The sequence below is a fragment of the Hipposideros armiger genome, unplaced genomic scaffold (genome assembly GCF_001890085.2).
Source record: "Hipposideros armiger isolate ML-2016 unplaced genomic scaffold, ASM189008v1 scaffold_175, whole genome shotgun sequence".
NCBI classification, from domain to species: Eukaryota; Metazoa; Chordata; class Mammalia; order Chiroptera; family Hipposideridae; genus Hipposideros; species Hipposideros armiger.
In genome coordinates, this window is record NW_017731525.1 from 1177186 (window position 1) to 1204065 (window position 26880).

At 35.7% G+C, this 26880-nt stretch overlaps 2 protein-coding genes across 6 annotated transcripts in view; one reads left to right on the plus strand and one right to left on the minus strand.

Annotated features, from left to right (window-relative positions):
• Window positions 1-21633, plus strand: part of LOC109387929 (vesicle-associated membrane protein 711-like) — a 33181-nt gene extending 11548 nt beyond the window's left edge. The window contains exons 5-7 of the mRNA XM_019652165.1: window positions 5249-5407; window positions 18331-18442; window positions 21008-21633. Of these exons, the coding sequence (XP_019507710.1) occupies window positions 5249-5407; window positions 18331-18442; window positions 21008-21057 (321 nt within the window). The 3' untranslated portion in view covers window positions 21058-21633. The remainder of the gene's footprint in view (window positions 1-5248; window positions 5408-18330; window positions 18443-21007) is intronic.
• Window positions 21634-22949: 1316 nt separating this feature from the next.
• HNRNPD (heterogeneous nuclear ribonucleoprotein D) overlaps window positions 22950-26880 on the minus strand; it is a 23662-nt gene continuing 19731 nt past the window's right edge. For all 5 annotated transcript variants that reach the window (XR_002125133.1, XM_019652177.1, XM_019652174.1 and 2 more), the window contains one exon: window positions 22950-26880. This exon is cut by the window's right edge and continues 2508 nt beyond it. The gene's annotated coding sequence lies outside the window, so the exon portion shown is untranslated.

Sequence of the window (26880 nt, forward strand, 5' to 3'; positions counted from 1 at the left end):
CACTGGTGTTGCTATTATGAAATTGATTTATATAGATATAGAGATATATAGATACATGACTTGAGTAATCCAGTTAATGTTGTTAGGAACCAAGATTTTCAGCAAGAAGAGTTACAAATATAAAGTCAAAGAATTAAGTAAAACCTTATAACTTAAATTTTAATTGAAAATTAAATATTGAAAAATATGTAATTGAAAATATATCACAATATATTTCTCTTTAAAAAAAAAAGTATTTCCTAGCCTATCCCCTAAAAAACCCAAGAAACAATGGCCAATCCAGTAGCAGCATGGCTCTCGGTGTGTAGATTATAGTTTCTAAATACCTTTTTACACTCATTCCAAATACGGGGAAGAAAACATGTAAGTCAGAAACATTTTGTCATACCAGAACCAGAAAGCTATCCAGGTTTACTGTGCTCATGTCAAAAGACTTGAGGAGCCAACTTGAAAAGGCTGCCACTGGCCAGTGACGGAATAATTTGAACATCAAAAAGAATAACAACTGCAATGGATTGTAACACATCAAATAGGTTAAATTCTATGAGTTCCTAGATACTGCAAAAGGTGGGGGTGAAATCCCTCCCCAGTCAACTTTGGAAGATACTAAGGCTCCACCTCATCACTCTGAAAACCAATACATAGAACAGTCAAGCATTTACTCTGACTTCCCTATATGCACTGTACCTCAAGGGAACCAAATAGTTGACTTGGGAAAAGATTTTTTTTTGGTCCTTATAGAAGTATTCTAGCTAATAAATGAAGAAAAGGTGATAAAATATCCTTAATGAAATAATGGGTCTATGCAATCATCATCAATGATGGATAAAAAATGAGGCAAAAAGCTGATGCAGGACTTTGCAATGGATGAAACAGGCTCAAAACACCTAAACCCACTGATTATTCCTGAGGTCACAATAAGGAGACAGTCAGTGTTTTCCTGATGTCACCAAATGAGCAGTATGCAGCACATGCCTGAAGTACGCTCGCCAAACATATCAAACCTGATTAGGACTGAGCTCATAGATGTAATTACCAGTGTACAGGAAATATTGGGTTGTCGGAAAAGTCATGATGTATTTTTTCTATGTTTTTTGTTGTAAAAATATGTCATGACTTTTCCGACAGCCCAATAGATCAGTAACCACGTTAAATGACACCACAGCAATGCAATCAGCAAAATCTAGAATATGAGAAACTCTATAAGACAAATGACCCAATTTCTTCAACAAATAAATTGCAAGGGGGGGGAAACAGTTAAGGCGATCCCATAGATTAAAAGAGATTTCAGACACATATCAATATGTAGACACAAAATATAATATGTAGACTTTGGATCCTGGTTCAACAAAACAAGTGTAAAAAAAAGAGCTATGATTTGTTTTTGATAAGTTTATACACAAACTGGATATTTGATGATATTAAGGAATTTCTTAGATGTGATAGGGATATGGTTTTGTTTTGGAGAAAAATGTATCTTTTAGAGATATAAACTGAAGACTTCACAGACTAAAATAATAGAATATCTTGGATTTGATTTAAAATAATACATTTGAGAAAGAAGTAATTGGTAGTAGCATAGATGAAACAAGATTGGCCACGTGTTGATAATTTCTGAAACTCAGTGATGGGTACGTAGGGGTTCATTATACTATTCACTCTGCTTTTGTATGTATTTGAGCTTTTCTACAATAAAATATTTTAAATATACCTGTATTAGTTTTCTATTTATGTGTGACAAACGACAAACCAGCACACATTTATTATCTCACCGTTCTGTGGGTTAGGAATTCAGGCATGGCTTAACTGGGCTCTCTTCTCAGGGTCTCTCAAGACTGCAGTCAGTGTGCCGGCCTGGCCTGTTCTCACGTGGACGCTCTGGGGAAGAATCTGCTTCCGGGCTCATTCAGGTTGTTGCAGAGTTCATTTTCTAGGAGCTCTTCTAACCACTTCCAATGTGGTGCTGCTGGATTAGGATCAATTTTTGCTCAAAGAAACTCCTAAAATTAAAAATGTATTTTTTTTCCTTATAGCTGCATCAGGGATGCAGCTTTTTGCTGGCTTTTAAATGGAGGACACTTTTGGGTCCTAGAGACTAATAGCAGTTCCTTACCACCCAAGATGGGCGTCCTTAACATGGATGCTTGCTTCTTCAAGGCCAACAAGTGAATCTCTCTCACTGTAATCTGCTAAACATTATATAATGTGTCAGAATCATGGGAGTGGCATTACATCACCTTTACTTCTGTTATAGTTAGAAGCAAATCACACTTTAAGAAGAGGGGATTTTATAAGGATGTGACTCCCTGGGTGTCCCCATAGAGTATGTCCACCACAATGCCTGACAAAATAACTAAAAATAGATGCATTTATATTAAATTCATACATATTCTTATAAGACATATTCAACACTTATTCAAGACAACCAAAATATTGGGTTGTCGGAAAAGTCATCATGCATTTTTTGTTTTCTATGCAAAAATACGTCATGACTTTTCCAATGACCCAATATATTAACATAGCTCCCTGCAAACTACCGTTATTTCCCCATGTATAAGACGCTTCTGTGTATAAAACGCACCTTAGTTTTGGGGCCCAAAATTAAAAAAAAATGTATTACATAAAGTTACTGAACTCAAGTTTTATTCATCATAAAATTCACAACTCTTCATCACTGTCAAAACTCCCAACTATTAGCTTGTCCTCATCTGTGTCTGATGACGAGTCACTGTCTTCATATATTGCCTCTCATGGCCTTCTTCTGCCATGGCGTCTTCAGTAGGGTTTCTTCTTCCCGTAGCCCAATGATTCTCAACCTTCCTAATGCCACGACCCCTTAATACAGTTCCTCATGTTGTGGTGACCCCTAACCATAAAATTATTTTCGTTGCTACTCTATAACTGTAATTTTGCTACTGTTATGAATCGTAATGTAAGTATCTTTTTGTTTTCCGATGGTCTTAGGCGACCCCTGTGAAAAGGGTCGTTTGACCCCCAAAGGGGTCGCGACCCACAGGTTGAGAACCACTGCGGAGTAGCCAGTCTCGGATTGTTTTTGGAGAAGGACCAAACTTACATTCACCAGCACGATTTCCATTCACTTTTGCAAACTGGATCACTTTTATCTTGAATTCAATCACAAAAATCTTTTCTGAGCCATTTCTGGGCAGAACGTGGCAAAACGTAAACTACCATAATACACCGGTAACAAGTGCAAAACAAAGCGCAGACAACAAGCGCGAAAAAGCAGGAAATGCAAGTAAAAAATCTACAACCACTGTATAAGACACACCCAATTTTTAGACCCCAAATTTTTCAAAAAAGGATGCGTCATACATGGGGAAATACGGTAGTTACTATGTGAAAATATGTATATTTTAATACATCTGACATCAAAGAAATTTCTGTTTAGCATTTAAAAGCTAACCTGGTGGGCCGGCCGAATGGTACGATGGTTAAGAGCTGGCTTGGGACGCCAGAGGGCCCCGGTTCGGATCCCACATATGAGGGCCAGTGACACTGCCCTCTACAGCTAAGATGCTGAACAACAGCTCAATCTGGAGCTGGACTGCCGTGAGTCGCCGGCCAAGGCGTAGGCTGCAGCCCCTGTGGCAGTGGGTTGCCATGGGCTACCGTATGTAGCCAGCAGCCAGCGAGAGCAGCCAGCAGCCACAGTGAGCAGCCATCCAGAAACCGGCGACTGATCTGCCTCGCCCGGGAAGAGCGCAATGATGGTGCCAACTTGGGCCAGTGAAGCAACGTCCTCCACAACTAGACTGAAGAACAAAAGGACAGCAACTTGTCTGTTCCCCTTCCCCCAATTCCCCAGCACTGTTCCCATCCCCCAATTCCCCAATAAAAATCTTTAAAAAAAAAAAAAAAAGCTAACCTGGTAAGATTTAAATCTATAGAAAATGTTATAAGAGTTGTTGAATTTCTTATACTGTAATTAAGAAAATGCACACAGCACACAAAAAAAGTAGTTTTGAGAGATTTAAATATATAGATACCAAATGCCATTGAATGGGCTATGAATACATTATCTTAACAAAACTTAAACAGTTCTCTTAGATTAAAAAAGAGGAAGCATTTTTAAAAGGAGAGAAAAAGAGAAAGGAACAAAAGATTACCGTTCATCTTAACTTGATTACATCTGCAAAGACCTTATTTCCAAATATGTTATTAGGGAATTGCAAATTAAAGCAATAACGAGATACCACTACACACCCATTAGAATGGTCAGAATTCAAAATACTGACAACACCAAAGGCTGACAAAGATGTGGAGCAATAGGAATTCGTATTCACTGCTGGTGGGAATGCAAAGTGGTACAGCCACTTTGGAAGACAGTTTGGCAACTTCTTACAAAACTAAACATAGTCTTACCATACAATCCAACAATCATGCTCCTTAGTATTTACCCAAAGGGATTGAAAACTTGTCCATACAGAAACCTGCATACGGATGTTGTAGCAGCTTTATTCAAGCCAAGATGTCTTGTCCATAGGTGAATGGTAAATAAACTGTGGTACATCCAAACTGTGGACTATTATTCAGCACTAAAAAGAAATGAGCTACCAAGCAATGAAAAGACATGGAGGAACCTCAAATGCAGAGTACTAAGTGGAAGACACCAATCTGAAAAGGCTACATACTGTTTGATTCCAACTATATGACATTCTGGAAAAGGCAAAACTATGGAGACAGTAAAAAGACCAGGGCTTTGAAGAAGGGAGGCATGAATTGGTGGAGCCTAGAGGATTTTAAGGGCAGTGAAACTGTTCTGCCCGATACTGTAATGGTGGATACATGTCATATATGTCCAAACCCATAGAATGTGCAACACCAACAGTGAACCCTAATGTAAACTGTGATGATGCAGGGTCACCCATTGTGACAAATGTACCACTGTAGTGAGTGGGGGAGGGGGATGAGGGCCATGTGGGAGCTCTGTACGTCCCACTCAATTTTACTATGAACCTAACACTGCTCTTTAAAAAACAGTTGAAATAAATAAACAATTTAAATTTAAAAAAAAGACATTCCCACTACTGATTGAGTACACTGATATATCCCTCTCCCACCAACCCCCTTTTTTTGTGCAAGATTAAGTTAGGGCAATTTGAGGCTTAGTTGATTCCATATGCTGAACTACAAGTGAGATATGCCTTTGACTCTTTTATCCTAATTTGTATAATAGATTTTATTTATAAGAAATAAAATGTATATTATATTTCACTTCATATAGGTGAAATACAATAAAAATCAAGATAACAGCTCGATGTCCACACTGAGGAGTCAAGTAGCTGATGTAAAAAATTTTATGACACAAAATATTGATAAATTATTGGAAACTGAAGAAAGATTTAATATCTTCCCTGACAAAACAGATGCTCTCCAAACAACTGTAAGTGATCCACACCTGTCCTGGTAATCTAAACCACAGGATTAATGCCCTTGAGACAAATTGCCAAATGCAAAAACATACCATGGACACTGTGAGATAATCCTATGTAACCATATTATGGCTTTATCAAAAGAATTATTGGAATACAATTAAAATATTATAAAAATAATTATAAAACAATCCAAATTTTAGAAAACATTAAAAGTAGGAGGTGATTATTTCCATAACAGAAGGGTTTCTTACACTAAGAAACAGGTTAGTTAGTGAATAAATAAGTTGCAAGGAGAGAAAAAAGAAAGAACTTACCAAAAAATGGACTTAGAAAGTGTATCAATTGCAATGTGTGGTCCATATCAGGATTTTGATTCAAACTATAAAAGTGAAAATGTACAACTTCATGAGACAATTAGATATTTGAACTCTGGCTGGATAGTAAATGATATTAAGAAATACTAAATTTTAGGTGTGATAATGGTTATTGTAGTTATGTTTTTAAGAGTCATTACTTATTAGAGATACACACTAAAATGTGTATGAATGAAATTACATAACGTCTGCTATTTGCCTCAGAATAGGTCAGGAATTGGGGAAAAGGATGGGTATAAATGAAACAAATTGGCCATAAATTGATAATTGTTAAAACTGGATATTGAGTATATAGGGGTTCATTGTACTGTTCTGCCACCCTTTGTACGTGTTCAAAATTCTCTATAAGAATATAGTTTCAAAGCAATCACTAAGGATTGAAAAGTGCTTTTAGAGTATTTTAAACTTTATTTTTACAGATCTTGTCTAGAAGCACAGCCACAATGTAACGCAAAGTATACACATGCTTTTTACTCACCAAGTTCTATTAATTCTACCTCCTAAATCATTTTTGTTCTAAGCCTCAGTTTTTTACTTTTAAAAACAATGCATTAAGGGATTGAGAAGTACAAATTGGCAGTTAGAAAATAGTCACAGGGATGTAAAATACCTAGCATAGGGAATATATTCAATAATATTGTAATAACTATGTATGATGTCAAGTGGGTGGTAGAGTTACAGGGGTGGTCACTTCATAAGTTATATAAATGTCTAACCACTATGCTGTACACCTGAAATTAATATAATATTGACTGTCAACTGTAATTGAAAAATTAAAAAAACAACTTATTAAAGTATTATTTACATATAATAATATTCACCACTTTAACTATGGAGTTTGATGAGTTGTGTTAATTGTATACACTTGTTTAACCACAATCAAATTATTGACTAGCTCTTTCATCCTAAAACCTTCATGCCTTTGCAGTTGACTCTTCCCCCACCTCTAACCCCAGCCAATCATTGATGTGCTTTGTCACTGTAGTGTTACCTTTTCTAGAACTTAATGTATATAGAATCATATAAAAACATAGTCTTCTGTGTTTGACTTCTTTCACTTGGTATGTTTTTGCTATTCATTTTGTTGTATGTGTTAATATTTTATTCCTTTTCACTGCTGAGTAGTATTCCACAGAATGGCTAAATCTCTTTTAAATCCATTTTCTACCCATCCCAGTGCAACTCAGCCTCACTCCAAGGCCTATTAGCTCTTGTCTAACTATGGTAATCCCCAGATTTAATTGTTCTATTTTTAGTTCTATTCCACTCCAGTCATCCTTCACACCGACACCAGAATTTTTTTTTTAATGCAAGTATGAGCATTATCTAAAGCCTTCTTAAAACCCTCCAGTGGTGTGCCTTTGTCCACACAGGGTACAGTCCAACCTCCTTAATACAAAGAGCATTCTTTGAACTGTGTATCACCAGTCATATCACCCAGAGGTCACAGTCTTGTAGTTTACAAATCTCAAAAAATACCAAACTATTTGTAGTTCCCCAAAATACATGTTACATTATTTCACACCTTTATACATATTGTTCTCTTTTTCCTTGCCCTGGAAAACTTCTCTCATCCATCAAAACCCAACTCAAGGGTCATCTCCTCATTACATCGCCCAGTCTGTGTTCATCACTCTCTCATCTTTGCCATCCCTGCACCTTTTACAGTATTTATTGATTCATTCAGCAAATATCTGTGGAGGATCTACTGTCTGCCAGGCTCCATATTAGGCACTAAGAATATAATGGTGAATATGATAGCCACACTCCAGCAAACAAGCACTCAATGTTAGTTAAATACTACTTATTTGAACAAACCACTCTATTTTTATAGCAGGAAACAGATAAGATCACAGCAGTTTATATAATCTACAAAGAAGAATTAATAAAGTAAACCATTATCTAGGATTGCAGTTGTACTATATGAGAGGTACAATACAAAAGTTCAGATAATACTGTCCAAGCCATTTAGATTCACTCAATATTCATTAATAAACATTTTTTTGTACCTATTATGTACAAGGTATTATGCTGGTTATTTTCAGGAATAAAAGAATACTTTCCACAGTTTAATCTACTGCAGGAGACAGATTTGTATAAATATAACTGCAATATAAAGTGTATGTTAAGTGTCATAATAGATGGATAAAGCATAACAGCCAACAGTGGAGAACTGATAGTATCTACATTCTTACAAAGCATTTTGAAATTGCAGTCATAAAATTCCACAATCAATATTACCTCATTCTATTATATTAGAAAGCATGTATGATATTTAAATACTGTGTGTCTCAGAGGCCATAGTTAGGAATCCTGAGAAAATTAAACTATTTTTTATGAAATATTTATTGCAAGCATATGAGAGTTTAAAAAATAGTATATCTAATATCCTTGTAATCATCAGCCTAACTTATCTGGTCTTAATATTTTACTACATTTGATTTGGCCTTTGTTTTTTAAAGAAATAAAATTATAAATAAATTAAAGTTCCCTGTGCGCCTTTTCCAAACCCATTTCACTCCCTCACCAGAAGAACCCCTATTGTGAATTTGATATGAATCATTTGTATGCATTTTCTATTGGTCTGCTCTATATGTATAGCTACATATGTATCTTTATTATTGGTTTGCATTTTTAACTTTATGACAATTAATGTACATATCCAACCTGAGTTTTTAATTCAACATTATGTTTTTGAAATGTATTCATTTTGATACATTTAGCTGCTCTAATATATCAATTTAACTTCTGACAGTATATCATTACTGTTTAAAAAAACACAACGTAATTATTCTTCCTCCTTTTAATAAACAGTAATGTAAATCAGTACTGCAGTGAACACCCTTGCACATGTCTCTTACTACACTTTTTTTTTGAGGGATTAAGAACAATTGTTTATTCTTTTTGTGTTTCCTGCCCCCTCTACCCACCCCTCCCATCCCCCCTACTATGAGCAGGCATTAAATTTATAAGCAGAAAGTCAGTAGTTTCCATTTTGAAAGGAAAACTTCACAGGGTTATTTTTTAATTTTTTTTATTTATTGGGGTGACAATGGTTTGTAAAATTACATAGGTCTCAAGTGTACAATTCTGTAATACATCATCTATATATCACATTGTGTGTTCACCACCCAGAGTCAGTTCTTCTTCCATCACCATATATTTGATCCCTTTTACCCTCATCTACCACCCTCCTCCCCGCTTACCCTCTGGTAACCACTAAACTATTGTCTGTGTTTATGAGTTTTTGTTTCTTCATTTGTTTGTCTTGTTCCTTTGTTGCTTTCAGTTTTATATCCCACATATCAGTGAAATCATATGGTTCTTGTCTTTTCCTGTCTGACTTATTTCCCTTAGCATAATAATCTCAAGATCATCCATGTTGTCGCAAACGGCACCATTTCATCTTTTCTTATGGCTGAGTAGTATTCCATTGTGTATCTGTACCACATCTTCTTTATCCAATCATCTATCGAAGGACACTTTGGTTGTTTCCATGTCTTGGTCACCGTAAATAAAAATGCAATGAACATCGGAGCACATATATCTTTACAGATAAATGTTTTCAACTTTTTGGGTATATTCCCTGGAGAGGGATTGCTGGGTCATATGGTAATTCTTTTTTATACACTTTTGCAAAAATGTTTCTAAGACAGTTGTCTATAGAATTTTTTGATCATGCATATTTATTCATAAAATATTATTGAGAATACATTTAAATATATGTAAATTCTATATATTCTTCTATAATAATGTTATATATTATTAAACATACAGAAAAATAGAACTTAAAAGAACGAGGTAAAGGTGAAATAAAATATTAAATAAAACTTTCTCTCTGATTAAGAAAAATAATAAGTGTATTTTAATGATAGTAATGTGATTGAAAGTCGAATATGATTACAAATCACTATTCTTTATCTCTAAATATGGTAGATGGAGTACTCAAACAAGAAGTAGAGATATACCCTCTTTGTTATTTTCTTGTTATGTTTGCCCTGTTTGTATGATTTTTAAGACAAATGTCTACTTTTTAGTTTAGTTAAAAATAATATTACCCATAAATTCACTTCCCCAGATGCACGTAAACTGCAGGAATTGTAATACACTATAAGGAAATGAATAAAGGAGTATGCAGTGGTCAACTCTTCATGTCTCTACCCCCCCCAAACACCTTAACTTTCATAACATACCATCTCACATACACACCTCTCAGTGCCTCTCCATGTGTTAAACATTAATACATTTTCCATCCCTTCTTACTTTTTAGATTAACATAAACAAATAGAGGTTCTACTATTATTTCTCTGCTCTCCAAAGGATCATCTTCTGTGACTGCCTGGTGTTTGATCCCACTTTGGAGCCCTCACTATAGACATAGAAATGGAATTGCTGGATCTTAAAATATGTGCACTTTTAAATATTTCAAAATTGCTTCCCAAAGTGTGGTACTGTTTATACAGCCATCAATAGTATATTATATGAGTTCCTGTTGCGCCACATTCTTTCCAATACTTGGGATTACAAGATTATAATTTTTAACAATCTGATGGGGGAAAGAAAATAATTATCTTAATTTGCATTTCTCTAATTTTGAAAAACAGTGAACAATGTTAATGTTTATTAACCATTAGGGTTTCTTCTGTGAATTTTCTGTTGGTATCCTTTGCCCATTTTGCTAGTGGGGTCTTTATCTTTTTTAATAATTCATAGGATATATATAAAACACTAATTTATAACTCTTAGGATAAAGAATGAGTATACAATTCTTCTTCCAAATACTTAGCTGTAAAAAGTGTAAATATGTTCTCCCAGTATGTAGCTTGATTTTTGACTTTGTGGATAGTACCTTTTTAACCTTCGTGTAGGCTAATGTGTCAGTCTTGGCCTTCATGGTTTATATTTTTGTGTCTCACTTAAGAGACCCTTCCCTTCCCCAGGTTATAAAGATACTCTTCTGTTGTCTCCTTTGTCTCCTAAAAGTTTTCAATTCCGCTTCTTAAACGTGGATCTTTAAAATAGCTGGAGTTTTATTTTTGCATATAGTATGAGGTGGGAATCAACTTTTATTATTTTTTATATAAATAACCAGTTCCCCAAACACCATTTATTTACTAGCTCAGTCTCTCCCACTTGGTTTGTAATGCCAACCTTGTCATATATAATGTTTTCATATGTGAATAGTTTGCATTCTTTTGGTTTTTATAGATTCTATTCGATAGTCTATTTCTATACCCTTGAGCCAGTTTTAGTTACTATGATTTTATAAGTTTTAATATCTTATAAAAAGTCTTAATATCTTATAGGGCAAGTTCATCTACTTTTTACTTTTTTGAAAATTGTGTTGGCAAGGCTTCTTTGTCTTCTTTTGTTTTGTTTTTTCAAATGATAATCTTTTATTATAAAAAAGGCATCCCAAATATAGGATTTCATAAACACTGGTAGGTGAACATGTGCAACTTTAATACAAAGTGAAGAGGCAAAACCTATAATCATTTTGTCTTGAAGAGAAAATGTTATGCACAGGCAGTCCCACCCCAAACAGGAATGTGGTTCCGTCTCCCATGAAGGTGTCAGTTTGCTTTCTGAACTCACTATGCCCATTTAACAATTTCAAAATGATGGCAAGAAATGGTATTAAATAAGTTACTAAAACTCCTTAACTTTCCATTTTCACTTGATAATAAAAGCTCCACATCACACTTTGACAGTTTGAATTAAAAGGGCTTACTTCTTTCTCTTTCGATGAGTTTTAGAATGCACATTTCAAGTTCCACACACACACACACAAACTGGGAGGATATTAGCTGTAATTACACTAACGTGGAGAGAATTGACATCTTTAAAATATTGTTTTCCCATCTCTGAACATGTCATGTCTCTTCATTTATCTGGGTCTCTTTCTAAATCTTTCAATGGAGTTTTATAATTTTTCCCATAAAGATCTTATACACCTTTGGTGAGATTCATTCCTTGATATTTTACCATTTTTGCTGCTATTGTAAAAGAAATTTTTAAAGCTATATTTTCAAAAAAATTTTGGTTAATAAGAATACAATCAACTTTTGCATACCGATTTTGTATCTCAAATCTTGCTGAACTCTTTTCTAGTAATATTGTTTGTCTGTGAATGTCTTTGCATTTTCTACATAGAAATTCTAGCAATATAAATATATATAAATATATAAATAATGGCTGGATTTTTAAAATCCTTTCATATATATATAATTATATATATAATTGTTTTGCTTATCTTACTACATTAGCTAGGACCTCCAGTAAAATATTGAATAGAAATGTTGATACCTGAAATTATTGTTTTGTTCCTGATTGAAAAGGAACACTTATAATGTTTTCCAACTATATTAAATTTACATTCAGATTTTGAGAGATACCTTTTAACATGATATAAAAGTTCCTTTCTATTCCTCATTTGCTAAGAAATTTTTATCATGAAAGGGAGTTAGAGTTTATTAAATGCTTTTTTCTACATTAATGATTTTTCTTCTTTAACCTGTTAATATGAATTGCACATTAAATGTTTCTATGTGTTGCATTAATGTTATAGTTTTATCATTGTTCCCTCAAAAGACTGAGCTCAGCAATGTATAAAAACTATATACTACATATCATATACGGTTGTATTCTTATATAATTATTTTAGTCTGTCCTGCGCCTATGGTTAGTTTTATTTTCTCATTCCTAGCCTCTCTTTATTTTTAAATCAAGCTTTTCTTTTTGGTCTTTTCAAAGAACGAGATTTTGGTTTGTTTATAATTCTGTTTACAACTTAGTTGATTTCTAATCTCTGTGGTTCTAGTGATTTCCAAGTGCTTGTAGCTACATATAAAATTCTTTTCTAGACATATTTCTCTGCTTCCTCACCCTCATTCCTCTCTCTCAATTTGAAGGCACTACTTTGAGCCATTAGGCTTGGATAGGAAGCTTATACCCCTAATCTGATCTCTACTGCATGGCAGAAATTTTTTTTAATTGAGGTAAAATTCACATAACATAAAATTAACATTATAAAGTATACAATTCAGTGGCATTTAGTACCTTCACAATGTTGTATAGCCATAACCTCTATCTAGTCCCAAAACATGTTCATCAGCCCCAAAAGAAACTTCCTACCCATTAAGCAATTACTCCCCAGCCCCTGGCAACCATTAACCTACTTTCTGTCTCTATGGATTTACCTATTCTGGATATCTCATATAAATGGGATTATACAATTTGTGATCATTTGTGTCTGGCTTCTTTCACTTAGCACAATGTTGAGGTTCATCCATATTGTAACACATATCAGTTCTTCATTCCTCTTTATGGCTGAATAATATTCCATTGTATGGATAGACTACATTTAGTTTATCCACTCATTAGCTGATGGACATTTGGGTTGTTTCTGCCTTTTGGCTACTGTGAATAATGCTGCTATGAACGTTCTTATACAAGTTTTTTTTTTCGAATACTTGTTTTCAATGTTGTGTATATACATAGGAATGGAATTGATGGATCATATGGTAATTCTATGTTTAATAGTTTTGAGGAACTTCCAAACTGTATTCCACAGTGGTTGAACCATTTTACATTCCCACCAGTAAATGGAAGAGGGCTCTAATTTTTCCACATCCTCTCCAACACTTATTTTCCATTTTTTTAAATTATAGCCATCCTACTGGGTATGACATAGTAGCTCATTTTGATTTGAACTTCTTTAACGACTAAATGATGTTGAGCATTTTTTCATGTGCTTATTAACCATTTGTATATTATTCTTTGGAGAAAATCTATTCAGGTCCTTGGTTCATTTTTTAATAGGTTTGGGGGTTTTTTGTTATTGAAGAAAGGCAGTAGCTTATGGCCATTTGTCATTAAAAGACCTTTTCAATCTTATTTCATCTTGTTTGGGCAAAAAAGCCATCAGCGTTCTAACCTTTTAGTGTTCCACATTTCTGCATCCTCTCTATTCCTTTTCATGTCTCTTGCAAACCAATCAATTGTTGCCTGGCTAAATGCAGCCAGGAACAAGGACTCACACTACTACCATTCTGTTTCCAAGCTTTTCTTCTAAAGTGACAGGCTCAGTAGGTGCTTTGTCTGCTTTCGAAGTTATCACGGGTGATAGTTTTAGCAAATATTTTACCCTCCAGAGCATAGGCTTTATCTTTCCAGCCTTTAGTATCAGTTTCTTCACAGCCTACACTTGATGGTTAGGCCAATGCCACATGTTTTAGAGTTTTGTAATAACAATATCTCATCCTACTACCAATTTCAATATTAGAGAAACACTAGCTGTAACAACATACCTCAAGTTTTCAGTGTTTTAAATTCAATAGAGGATTTTCTCGGGTGTATAACCATCTAAGGCAGGTTTTTCCATGGGCAGACTTCCACATGGTAACCCAGGAACCTAAGCTTTTTCTTTTTTGTGACGCTGCCATTGCCTTGGGCCTGAGAGTCTTTCAGTTTCAGGTGGCAGTTGGTTAAACAGGGAATAGAGGAAACATACGTGCTTATAGCCATTTCAGCCCCAAAGTGACACCCATCACTTCTACTCGCAATCTGTTGGTAAGAATTAGTCTTATAGCTTTTTGTACATGCAAGGGGTGGAGAGGGGCACATATGGGGTGGGTGAGGGGCCTGAGAAATGTGGTCTGTGATTGGAGCGTCTCTTGCTAGCGATAACGCTACATTATGGAAGGGGAACTCAGGTCTTCACTTTATCACATCTGCACTAAAGGAAATTCTAAAGGAAGTCTATCAGTAGATTAAAAATGACCTCAGATGAAAATTTTGAGTTTCAGCAAGAAATAAAGAGCAAAGAAAGTGGTACCAGCATTGGTAACACTAAATGAATATTGACTGCAGTATAAATGTCGAGAAGTAGTTGGATTGTGGATATATTTTGAAGATAGAACAAATTGGAGTTGCTGACAGATTGGATGTGTGGTGAGCGAGTCAAGGAAGACTCCAAAGCTTCAAGCCCAGTTAACAGGAAGGATGGAAATTCCATACAGTCCCATCACTCTCTTCCTGTGAGCCCACAGGTTCTCCTGCTGTCCCTGTGAGCACTGAAATCCTAAACCCTGGGTGACAAAGGCCAGCGTCATCACCCTCCCAAATCCAGAGGAGCTGCACCATCAGTGCAACTTCTCACTGCTTTCCTAGGTTCCTGCACCTGGCCTTGCTCTTAATTTCTTTCAAGTTCAACTATGCACTTAAATATTTGCTTCTTATATTTTATGTAACATTTCTGATTAATAATAGTGCCAGGATTATGGGGTTACATAATCCACCATATCACCAGACCCATTATTTTTTTATTAGATTATATGTGTGTGTTTCTTATGGGAAAAGTGACATCTAAATCCCGTAAAATTATAGCAAAAAAAAAAAATTTTTTTTAAGAAAACTTATTTACTGCCTTACTTTCCAAACAAATCCCATTTTTATGTATACATTGTATTTTCATGATTACATGGAGAAAAAAATGACTTCCTCTTTGAAGCCAGTTGAGTAGAAGCAGCTCAATAAATGATGAAATTTGAAGTATTTTACAGTTTTTCTCACATTATATTCACACAGCACATAATCATTCTCACTAAACCTTCTATTTTTGCCTAGCTATATTAGTTTTCTCCCTGTCTTTTCCTAAAAGACTCTACTGAATGTTCTTAAAAAGCAGATTTGGTTTTTAACAAAAAGAGACCAATAAGCTTTCTGTCAGCCAGTGTACAGATAAGTATGGGTCATGGATTCTAACTTGGCAGAATAAAAATATACATTTATCTTGATATCCTCTCAAAACTCTAATAAAATGATATATAAAACAATAATTAGGGATTTCAATGTATAAACCACTAGGATAAAAAACAAGAGAAAAAGACAACACGTAAGAACTGTCAACAATTTGGGAAGCTAGAAAATGGATTATCAGTAATTATTAGTCCCAGATAGAGCAGTATAAGCTTGAAAATAAGCTTGTAAGCAGGAGAAGACAGTAAGATGCAAACTGATCCAGGCCATAGGACCTTGGAAAGGATCAGAAATTGGAGACACATGGTACATCTAAAAGAAGACATGCAATGCAGTAAGGCCTAGAAAGAAGAGAGTAGGTATAAAGTCTTTAAAAGGAACATGTTACCTGTAGCCGCTTCCCTACTCTTCACAGCCACATTGCTTCCTCTCCTTATCCCTGATAAAGGATAATAAATTCTATTATCTAAAGACAGTAGACCAAAGATGTCTTTAACTTAGACACCAGGTGCAGTTGAGGCCAGAGTGACCATCATAATAAAAGCAGATAGACTCAGTGAAAATCTGCAACCTGAATATACTCCATGGCTCAGCGAATATTTACAATGTGTTAGTTAAACAAAAAGAGAAGATAGGAAAGAAAGGAAAGGTGTGTGTTTGGGGAAGGAAGGTTTGGGGATATGGTAAGAGTTATAGCCTCTTTTCCATAGTTGGAAACAGAAAACTCAAGAAATATATATGTATGCTTTCTAGTAATGCAAAAGAAAACAAACACCAGGGGAAAATAAACAGCTAAATGAGGTACATTCAACCAATATTTATTGAGCACCCACTATGTGTCAGGCACTGTTCTAGGTCAGGGTTTCTCAGCCTTGGCACATTTTGGATTGGGTACTTATTTGTTTTGTTAGGGGGTGGGGTGGAGGTAGGGAGACTGTCCTGTGCATTGTGGGATGTTTGACAGCATCTCTGGCTTCTGCACATTAGATGCCAGTGGCACCTCCTCCAGTCACAACAATCAAAATGTCTCCAGGCATTGCCAAATGTCCCCTGGAGGGCAAAATCGCCCCTAGTTGAGAACCACTGTTCCAAGCAATAGGGATAAAGCAACTGAGCAAAACAGACAAAAAGAGCTGAGAGTGATTACCTCTAAAAATAGGACCAGGGTGGGAAGAAGTAGGGCGGGAGAAGGCTGTTTTTCCTCATAAGCCTTATAGAATTCTGACTTTCCTAACTATATATGTGTATTACATTAATAAAAGAGAAAGCAAATAATCTAAGAAGGTCAAGTCCGCTTGTACCTTAACTAAATGTTCCTACACAAGGCAGTATCGTCACGCAATTCTAGATTTAAATTCCAGCACCACCACTTACTAGCTGTGTAACCTTAAAACTTAAAACCTATGAGCCTCATTTTCTTCAACACTGTAAAATAGGAATAATACTCACCCAAGATTATTTTGAGTATTGCATATTATGATGCAAAAATACATATAATGTGTGTCATATAGTACCTGCATTTAAAGCATTCAATAAAATACAACATCCTGGAATGCTGACCTAGTCACTAGCTTCCATGTGCAAGATCCTTGGGAATAACCAACAGCATCTTGGTTATATAAACCTGGGGCTCCCATACTCCCATAGCTTGTCATACATTAGAGTTGTGAGGCCATCTGAGTAGCATAATGGGACATCTGCTATTTATAGTATTCACTGTAATCATGTACCTTGACTTTGCTCTTGGAAAGTCATTGTATATACTGAGAGTAAAGAAGCTGATCTGATGCACAAATAAACATGTTGCATTTTTACTTCTTATCCAAGTGGCAGACAGCAGAAGTCCACATAAGCACCTAGCATTTTATTTGTATCATGGCGATATGAGAAGCAGCCATATGGATTTAAAAAACAAAATAGAGTGGGCCAAATGGAAACAACAAAGCTTCTCACAGAAAAAAAATAAAAATAATTTTACAATTTTGTGTGGCCTTGTTTCATTTCTTCCCACTGCTGCTTGAGTTCTGTCAATAATTTTGTGCATGTTAATAAAAGTGAGCTGTTTTATTTAGGTTTGTAATTAGGTTATGATATGAAATGTTTTTGTATCATAAAGTACTTAACAAAAGCCATCTTTCACCAAAAATATTAATTATAATGATGGCATAATTTATTCTTATACAGTGAACTAGATGTACTATATTCATTATCAGTTAATCCTATCTGGGCTACTATATGACAGATACCATTATTCCCATTTTATAAATGTATTTACTCATTAATTCAACAAACATTAATTGAACACCAGTCCTATATTGTGCACTGTTGTGAATGTAACAGTGAATGAAACAGACAAAAATCCCTGCCTTCCTAGAACTTACATTCTCAACAAAGAATAAAGAAAATTTACATAATGTTTGATAAGTACTTTGGAGAAAAATAATGTATTGAAGGGAAATAGGGCTTCTGGGATGTAGATATGAGGGTTGCAAACTTAAATAGGGCTGTAAGGGACAGTGGCATTTAAGTAAAATCATGAAGTAAAGATGAGGAAACTGAGGCTCAAAGCATTAGTAACTTGTTCAAGGTCACAAAGTTAATAAAGCTAATAAAAGTACAGCTGAACAAAGTAAGGCAGACACCTGGATTCTTGGTGCATCATTTTATAAAAGCTGTTCAGCTCTATTGAGAGTCAAACCCAAACGAAATCTGTTCTTTTAGAGAGCTCTAATAAATATTGGAGTGTGCCCATTAACCCAGAAACGAAAACATTAAACCTATGTTTATTTTTATTTCAGGCCAAAGATTCCAAAACAAGAAAGATTCTTAAGAGGATATGGTGGAAACATTTCAAAAAGATTATAATCATCTCCATGGCAATTCTCCTTTCAATCATCATCATTCTTCTAAGTACAAATGTAATACCAACCTGACCCTTCTTCCCATTCCCAACAGGTCCCAATAAATTTTTATATGTAATTACAGAGTTCTACAACCAACAATTATGAAAGCATTCTCTAGTGGTAGGTAGGACTGGAGGAAGAGGCAGTTGGAATTATTTCCTTGTCCCTTTAGTGTCCCTTGACTTTTGTACCTCTTCCATTTTGTATAACCTGGTGTGTTTTTTTTCCACTGCTCCACCATTTCCTCAGCCCCCCTTTTCATTAAGAGCACAAACCCTGGAATCACACTGCCAAGGTTCAACTCTCTGCTCTGCCACGTACCATCTACGTGACTTTGGACAAGCTAGTTAACCTGTGCCCATTTCCTCATCTGTAAAATGGAGCTAATGATAACACCACATGGAATTTTGTTACATCTACCACACAGTAAATGTTATTTAAGTGTTAACTATTACTGAAAGATGATAGCATTAATGGCATTGGTTAAATCCCTTATATTACTGCTTCCTTACTCAGAAATGATCTTGACCTTAAAATTTCCTTAGAAATATAAGAATCTGAACATGAGTCCAGTCCAGAGCTACACATTCACTTCTTATTCTTCCATTTGAAATGAAAATCCAAACCATTGTGTTTTATATTAGGCATTTCCTTGAGTAAGGATAAAAAATTGGGAAGCTGTTATCATTTCTCTAATACATCATAGATCCTGTCTTCCTATCTTGCCATCGTAACAGCCCTTTTTTTTTTTTAGTGATACACTGCATCTGTTAACTTCAAATCACTAAGGTTTCTAATAACCAAAGCATGCAACTTTACTTTGCCATTTGTAATGATGTTTCATGAGTTCTATTTCGTATACGGGAACCTGAGGCCTAAAGTTGGTTTTAAAAATCATTTAGTGATCCATGGCGAAAAATAAAAGATGAGAACGTGATTCCTTCCTGCTAGATAACTATTTTAATTCTGATAATGATCGAGTATGTTTTTAAATAGACAGATAGCACAGTATCACCTTTCCATTCACAAAATATTTTTTTAAAGGATTTTAAATGTTAGAAACTTTGGAGTTTCTGTAATTTATACCCAGGAAAAAAATAGGTGATCTACTGAATATCTACTCTGATTCAATGTACTAAGTGCTTTGGGGGAATGGGTGTCATTTAATTATACAAAGACATGAAGAGGCGAAAACTAAGCATAATGTAAAGCACACAGAACAGGCTGACATTTCATTAAGTGCTATGAAAATGTTAGTTCATATGATCTTTACTTTTCAGATAAGAAAAAAGCAAAGTTAAATGGCATGTCCAAGATCAAGCAGCTAGGAAGCTGAGATTTTACTGATTCAAGTACTGACTGTGGTATATGACCATAAAGCCCATGTTTAGTTAAGAGTATATTATCTGACTCCTTTATTATGGGCCAGACAGGACACATCAGTACATTTTGCTTTTTCCCAGGTTGATAGATTGTTTCTGGGGAGTAGAGAAAGGAATTTAAAGAGTATTGTGAGAAGAGATATTATCATGTATTTTGCTGCCATTATTTTTGAAGCTCTATAAAATTTGCCTAACATTTCTACAATTTGTAACTATGTATAAAACAATATATTTGTATTCTGGTTGCCATTGAATACTAGCAAACCTATTGCTAGAAAACATCAAACTTAAAAATACCTAATGTAGCCCCCAATTGTACATATTAGGATGCCAAGACCAGAAGTCTAAAAATGAAGAATGTGCCTTTGCAAGCCCCCTCTCCTTGCAGCATGTTTAAAGCACAGGCTATCACCTGCTTCCAGGCAGCAAATCCATGTAATGCCTGTTTTCCTAGGTAGTCTTAAGAATTTTCAGGATGACTTGCATTTTTATGAACTGTTGAAAGCTACCAGGAAGAAGTAAAAATAAAAACAAACAAAATGCTCCTTTAGTAAAGGGTGTTTCCCAGTCATGCTACATCTAGGAACATAACTGAGTAGAAAGAAACAAATATTGGGTTGTTGGAAAAGTCATCACTTATTTTTTCTGTTTTTCATTGCAAACATGTGTCATGACTTTTCTGACAACCCAATATTAAGGCAATCTTAAGATTTTTCATTAATTTATGCTTTCAAATGTAGAGCTCCAAATCCACCAAAACATTAGGATTTATTCTAAGTTGCCACATTAATAGAATAACGGATGTTTGAGAAATTCATGAATGTATATAGAAGTATACAAAATGGTCCTAATCCCTAAGGGAAGTTTACATTCCAGTTGAGGAAGCAAGACAAATAAAAATCCTAAGAATGTTAAAACATTTAGTTCAGTGGTGCATCGATAGAGAATAAATTCAGGAAAGATAATGATCACCACGAGCTGTGGTAGCTGAGGAAGATTTCATGGGTTTTAAGTGGGATGGGCATTGGATCTTATTAGAAACCCAATTTATCTCAATTGAAAGGCAGTCAACAGTAACAATTATGTTATTAAGCACTTATTATGTGCCAGTAACTATTTAAATACTTTAGAGATTCTTATTTAACCCTCACAGTTGTGAGGTAGGTATTAAAATTGTTTCCATTTTACAGATGAGAAAACTGAAGCACAAGTTGTCACTTGCCCGAGTCCACTGGACTAGTTAGAGGAAAGGACCAACAAACCAAGACACTGCTTGCTGTGCGGATGCAGAAGGTAGTGCAGGCCTGGGGAGTTCCATCACACAATCATTCCTTCATTCAAACGGCCGTCAGCAGAGCTGTCTTGGTTCTCTTCATTTCCCAACTTTCTACTGGACACACCCACTTGGGCATCATGCAAACACTCAAATTTTAAATCCCAAAACTATGTTCTTCCTTCTTTCCCCACAAAACTGCTTATTTGGCCTTATTTCCTGTATCAAGGGAATCACAGTGCAATCTAGAACTGTCTTGTCCTCACCTTCCCAAATTTACTCACCAAAATCACAGGACTTCTACGTCAACCCTCCAGAAGGTTCACCACCAGAGAAGCCCGGAAGTTACAGAAAGCAGGGAGTCCCTGCAGGTGGCCAGGCAAACTTCAGAAAGGGCCCTCACCGCCTCATGGTGGACCCGTTACTCACGTTGGGCTACACTATGCTCTTCGTGTTCACACTGCCCAGCACATACAGGCGTTAACGTTTGGTCCTTTTTCATATGCCTGATTTCTGTATTTCCTCAAGTCATTGCAATAAATATGAAGCTCTGGCTTTCAACCCCCAACTACCTTTTCCCCGAAAATAAGCCCTTGCATGATTTTAGGTGCCGTAATACGGCACCTTGGCATACTGAATATTTTAAGCTGAAGGAGTTTGTGGAAAAGGCACCCTTCTCCCTGAAACAGGTCATAAAACCCTCATGTGAGGGGTGCGTGCCCTCCATATCCTGGAGGAATCATGCTACAGCTTATTCTATGGCTAGGTCTTATTTTTGTAGAAACAAGGTAGGGATCATAATAGAGGCCTGGGCTCCAACCCTGAACATTGTGCTTAAGGCTGGGATGGGCCCTCAAAGTGTATACAACCCCACAATGAAGTTGAAAATTACTAACCTCAAAGCACACTTTGCACGTAACTTATCAATGTCCATACCCAAGGGAGATATTTTAGTTGGAAAAACTGATGCCTGGAGAAGTTAAATTTTATTTCCCCATCACAGGGCAAATGACAGCTGGACCTCAGAACTACTTACTTGAAATAACCTATTTCTTGACTAGATTAAACTAGAATTTTTTTTTTAAATCTGCTAAATAGAATGTCCCACACATTTTAATAAATCTGAAAAGGATTATTTTTAACTTGTTTCAAAAGTTCGTATTATGTCATTATAAAATAGCAAAACCTAGAATAACAAAACCAACTGTTTTAATTCCATCCTGATTTTTAGAACAAAAAGGCAAATCACAATCTGGTTCCAGACCCTTTGTTTATAGAGTAGACCTGCTCAGCACACCATGACCTGCCATAACTGCACCCTCTCTCTTGGCAGGCCAGCCCCATGAGTGACCCGTATTCCTTCAAGTTCTCAGGGGACACACAATATTGTTAGGCTTACAGAGAAAGCCTAAGTACCTTGGTTAATGCTGTCACTATTACACACATCTAATTCCATTTGCCATTTTCTGAAAAATTTATAAAAGTGCGTAAATAGTAAATGACCACCAGCACTTTTAGTGGTCTCACTACATTTAACAGCAAATCCAGGAGAGGCCAAAGACTGCACAGTCCCTTTTAAATCTTGCTACTCTTAATATCCTTCCTCATGAACATTTTGGGGAAAACTGGAAATTACTTTTTTCTCCTACCAAATTCAGTGACTCAACTTGCAATACTATTTGACCAATTACACATAAGCTATCTTTCAAAAGATCCCATCATTTAAGATTTTTATTTTAAACATGATAGTAGTTGCCTTACCTTTTCAACTAAGAAAACAAGACCTGTTATTCAAGGTATTCATTCCAGTGGGGAAAGCTTTAAAAAAAAAAAAAAAAAAAAAGACAGTGCAAAAAATGCATGAGTGCTGTAAGAGTTTAATTGTGAGACAAAAGCACTACATTATAATTTGAACATAATCTTTCAGAAAAGGAAAATTTAGTGCAAATTAAAATCCCATTAAAGCCCACTATAAATTTCATATGAAGACTCTAGAAGTAGGCTTCTAGAACTGGAAACACTTGGTTCCAACAGAATTTGCTTGGGGAGAATGTCTTAAAAATGTTAAATGGTACAGAGAACATCATGTTAGTTTAAAATCAAGTCAACCAGGTACTTAAAAAAAAGACATGCTGATAGGTCTTAATACATAAAACTAATTGATTAGTAGTAGCATGCTTTATATATATCAATGATTGCAGAAGCAATTTACAACAAATTTCTGAGCATTTCGAAGTTTTTATTGCCTTAACCAATCTCTTAACTACACTGTGATTAATAATCAAAGAGCCATCTTTCAATTTTTATTTTTAAAAGGGTTCCACTTTATCAGTCTGAGATTGGCAAGTTATTTTCTAAAAATGTAATTAAGCCCTGTGTAATCCAAGGCCATCCATACAAAAAAAGGGGGAGGGGGCAATTATATATTCCTTCTCAAGTATTTCTTCAAAGCATAGCTTCCATGACATGTTAAATGTCACATGTACTGGCATTAACAGACCTCTTAAGTTTCTCCCAGTATTTTACTTTTAAGAGAAAAGCCAGGAAAGTAACCTTGCTTTCAATTCTAAAGTATGAACAGAATATAGCCTGTCCAATTACAAAATAAAAGTGTATACCAACTACCCTTGAAGTAAACTATCTTCCCAACACCAAGTGGCTTAGATGTTTCTCAAAATAGAATCCAATAACCTGTTATCACTGTTTAATGAATTAGCACCTCTACTAATGCTTATCTGTACTTTCTTTAAGGACTTTAAACAATTCCTCCTATGACAACTAAAATAACCGACTTGGGCTGCTATACCAAGGAACACCTTGCTCTTACTTAGGATCTAATTCCTATAAAGCATTTCACCGTTTTTAAGTTATAGTCATTTTGTAAGGTTCTTTTTTTACGCCCTTAGAGCACCCTTCTGTCCCCCAAAGTTATCTTTTACAGGGCTTACTGCAGAAAATTAAGAAGTAATAGTTACCCCACTGCTGTATTCCTAAACTATAGTCCCTTGGATCCCAGTACCTGAGGCTGCGGGAATTACACATCCTACTTGAGAATCTAAAAGGTAGTAGGGACAACAGGGCAATATTTTAACTAGCCCAACTCAAGACAACTGCAAAAGTCAATTTTGATCAGTTGCTGATTACCAACCCATAATGGATGAGTGAGATCAGTGACAAAGGGAGCAATATGCAGGCAATAAGGGGAGTGTATTGCCTGTAGAGAATTAAAACATTATAAAACCAACTCATCATGTTTCCAGCCTATAAGCCACCCCCACCACATCCCTTTCCCCACTTGGTACATTTGCTCAGTCATCTTGTACACTCATTACAATGCTGTCTTTTATGATTTTTCCTTTCAAGCTAGACATGAGTCCATGATTAAAATGCTTGAGGTCAAAGTTTTATGAAACACGTTGTCTTTACAATAAAAACAATCCTTACTGAAACAATATGTTTAACTGTAACTATCTTAAAGCCACAGACCTTAAAACTTTAGTGTAGCTAAGATCACTTGGGGGTGTGTCAAACAGAGAAACCCAGGAAACACCCCCAAACAATTCTGATTAAATGATTCTGATGTAAATGGTCTACAGTCCTCTTTGAAATGCAAACCAGATTATCATCACTTCCCCAATTTTCCAGATAAGCAACTGACAGCAATTAAACAGGCCAGGCTGACTCAATTTGCACAACTCAATATTCATCTTGCTAGAATCATTTTTACCCATAGAATTTTCAGGCTAGTCTCCCTAAACTAAATAAATATGGCCAGTAGTGAAGACTAAAAAAAAATAAAAAATTCACATAATAGCTTGGGATCATCCTTAAATGTTAGCACACTGATAAACTCTATTAGTCCTCCCAAAGAAATTTACTGAGACGTGTCAGTGTATTTATTATGCATGGATCTAGATTTTGACATTTGAGGTTAAGATGACCTCAAACCAAATAAACTCATACATTTCAGGACCAACACAAACATTGTGGTGGATAGTGGGTTCAGCCCTGGTTTTCTAAATTCCCAATAGCTCAAGGCTCTAAGTAAGCCTATAGTACCTTTTTTTAAAGTACAAGATACCGTCAAAAAACTTTTCCAAGCAGTAAAACAATAAAAGCAGACTAAAGTACAGAACGCAAAGGCCTAGTTATGTCCTCATGTTATTAGTGAAACTATCTTTCAAACTTATCTCAGCATGAATGACACCTGGACAGGTGTTCCATACACTGTATTCTAATACTTGTGACCAACAAAGAACAATGAAGCAATTACCATTCCCATGAGAAGTTAACATGGTAACAAGATTTGGAATCTTACAATACAAACGTTAAGAAAGGAATAAGAGGAAACCCAGAACCCCGGGAAGAGATTAACTCACCTCTCAGCAGGCATCTAGTAAACCAAAAGGTATCAAAATTTGAATTAGGACAGCAGACCTAGAAAATTCACACGCTACTTGAAATGAAATGGGACTGGTAGCTCTAACAAGGGTACAAAATTGATGGGAGAATTGAAATCAGTTACCTAACACTGCCCCTTAATAAACAGGGATCAATTCTATAATAAACGAGCAAACTACTTATGAACTTTATTGGCCAAAATCTTAAGAGTACTGAGCTACCTGTATTTTAATTTACATGTCCTTCTTTGTTCTCTAAATCTTCCATCACCAACCGCACACAATAAAGGCTGCTAAAAATAGACCATATATCACTTCTAGTCCCTTTGGAAATCCTACTAAAGCTCAGTACTTAAGGAGGGGGCACAACATAAGAAACCATCAAGACAAAGAATGGAAGAGGAGACAACAGCAAACTTTGAAAGCTGCAAAGCTAATGAACAAATGGGGATTGAGTAGGCAGACAAAACTGAGTATTGTCTGTAGCATAGATATCTGAGCTTATACCACAGAACACTCCTTGCCCCCCAAAGGCTTGTTAGCAATTGGCAGCCCAGGCATCTTCAGAAATGGAAGCGACTAAAACAGGATTGGTTGGTCTGTCTCACAGGCAGTTAAACCCCCAGATCCTCTATACTGTTGGACAATTGAACTCCATCCTGGCAAAAAACGAGATCATCTCGAGAGGGTGATCTTTGGACTCAGGCATAGTGATGAAAAAACAAAAAACAACTAAAAGCAGTTTACTTGTTCTGATTCCTGAGATTTCCCCCCACTGGGATACCAGAATACTGGCAGCCAGTTTTTACCCTTCAAGGTAGCAGAACAGAAAGACTTCTCTGGTGAACATGACCAGTTCAGGGGTTTAAAGAAAAGAAAAAAAAAAGTATCAAGGGGTTCCTCAAAATGACACAGCCAGATCACCCAATAGTGAACCCCATGGTTGACAAGTTCCCACCTCCCAGCCTAATTCACATCCAATTAGCTTTTAAAATACTCCACTCCTAAATGTGAGCCAAGAGCCACCCAACATTTGAGGAAAATCTCTACCATGAAAAGAAGGCGCCAAAGCAACACGCCAAGTAAAGCATCTTGGAGGAAATCTTACAGACGAGGTTAACCTTGTACAGATAATGAATGTATCCATGTAGGAACAGGTTGCTGTTTATAACAGATTGGCAGACGAAGGTCTTAGAAATTAGAGATGAGATTTAAAACTTTAAAAAGCTGAAAGATTAAGTTGTGAAAATTACAAAGTGTGAACAGACTGCAATGGAAAATAGGAAAATAGATGTCCAGGGCTCACACCAATAACAATAGCAGAGAACAGATTGTGGTGGTGAAGGGGATAAGGAAAATAATCAGTCCATAATATTTCCCAGAAATTAAA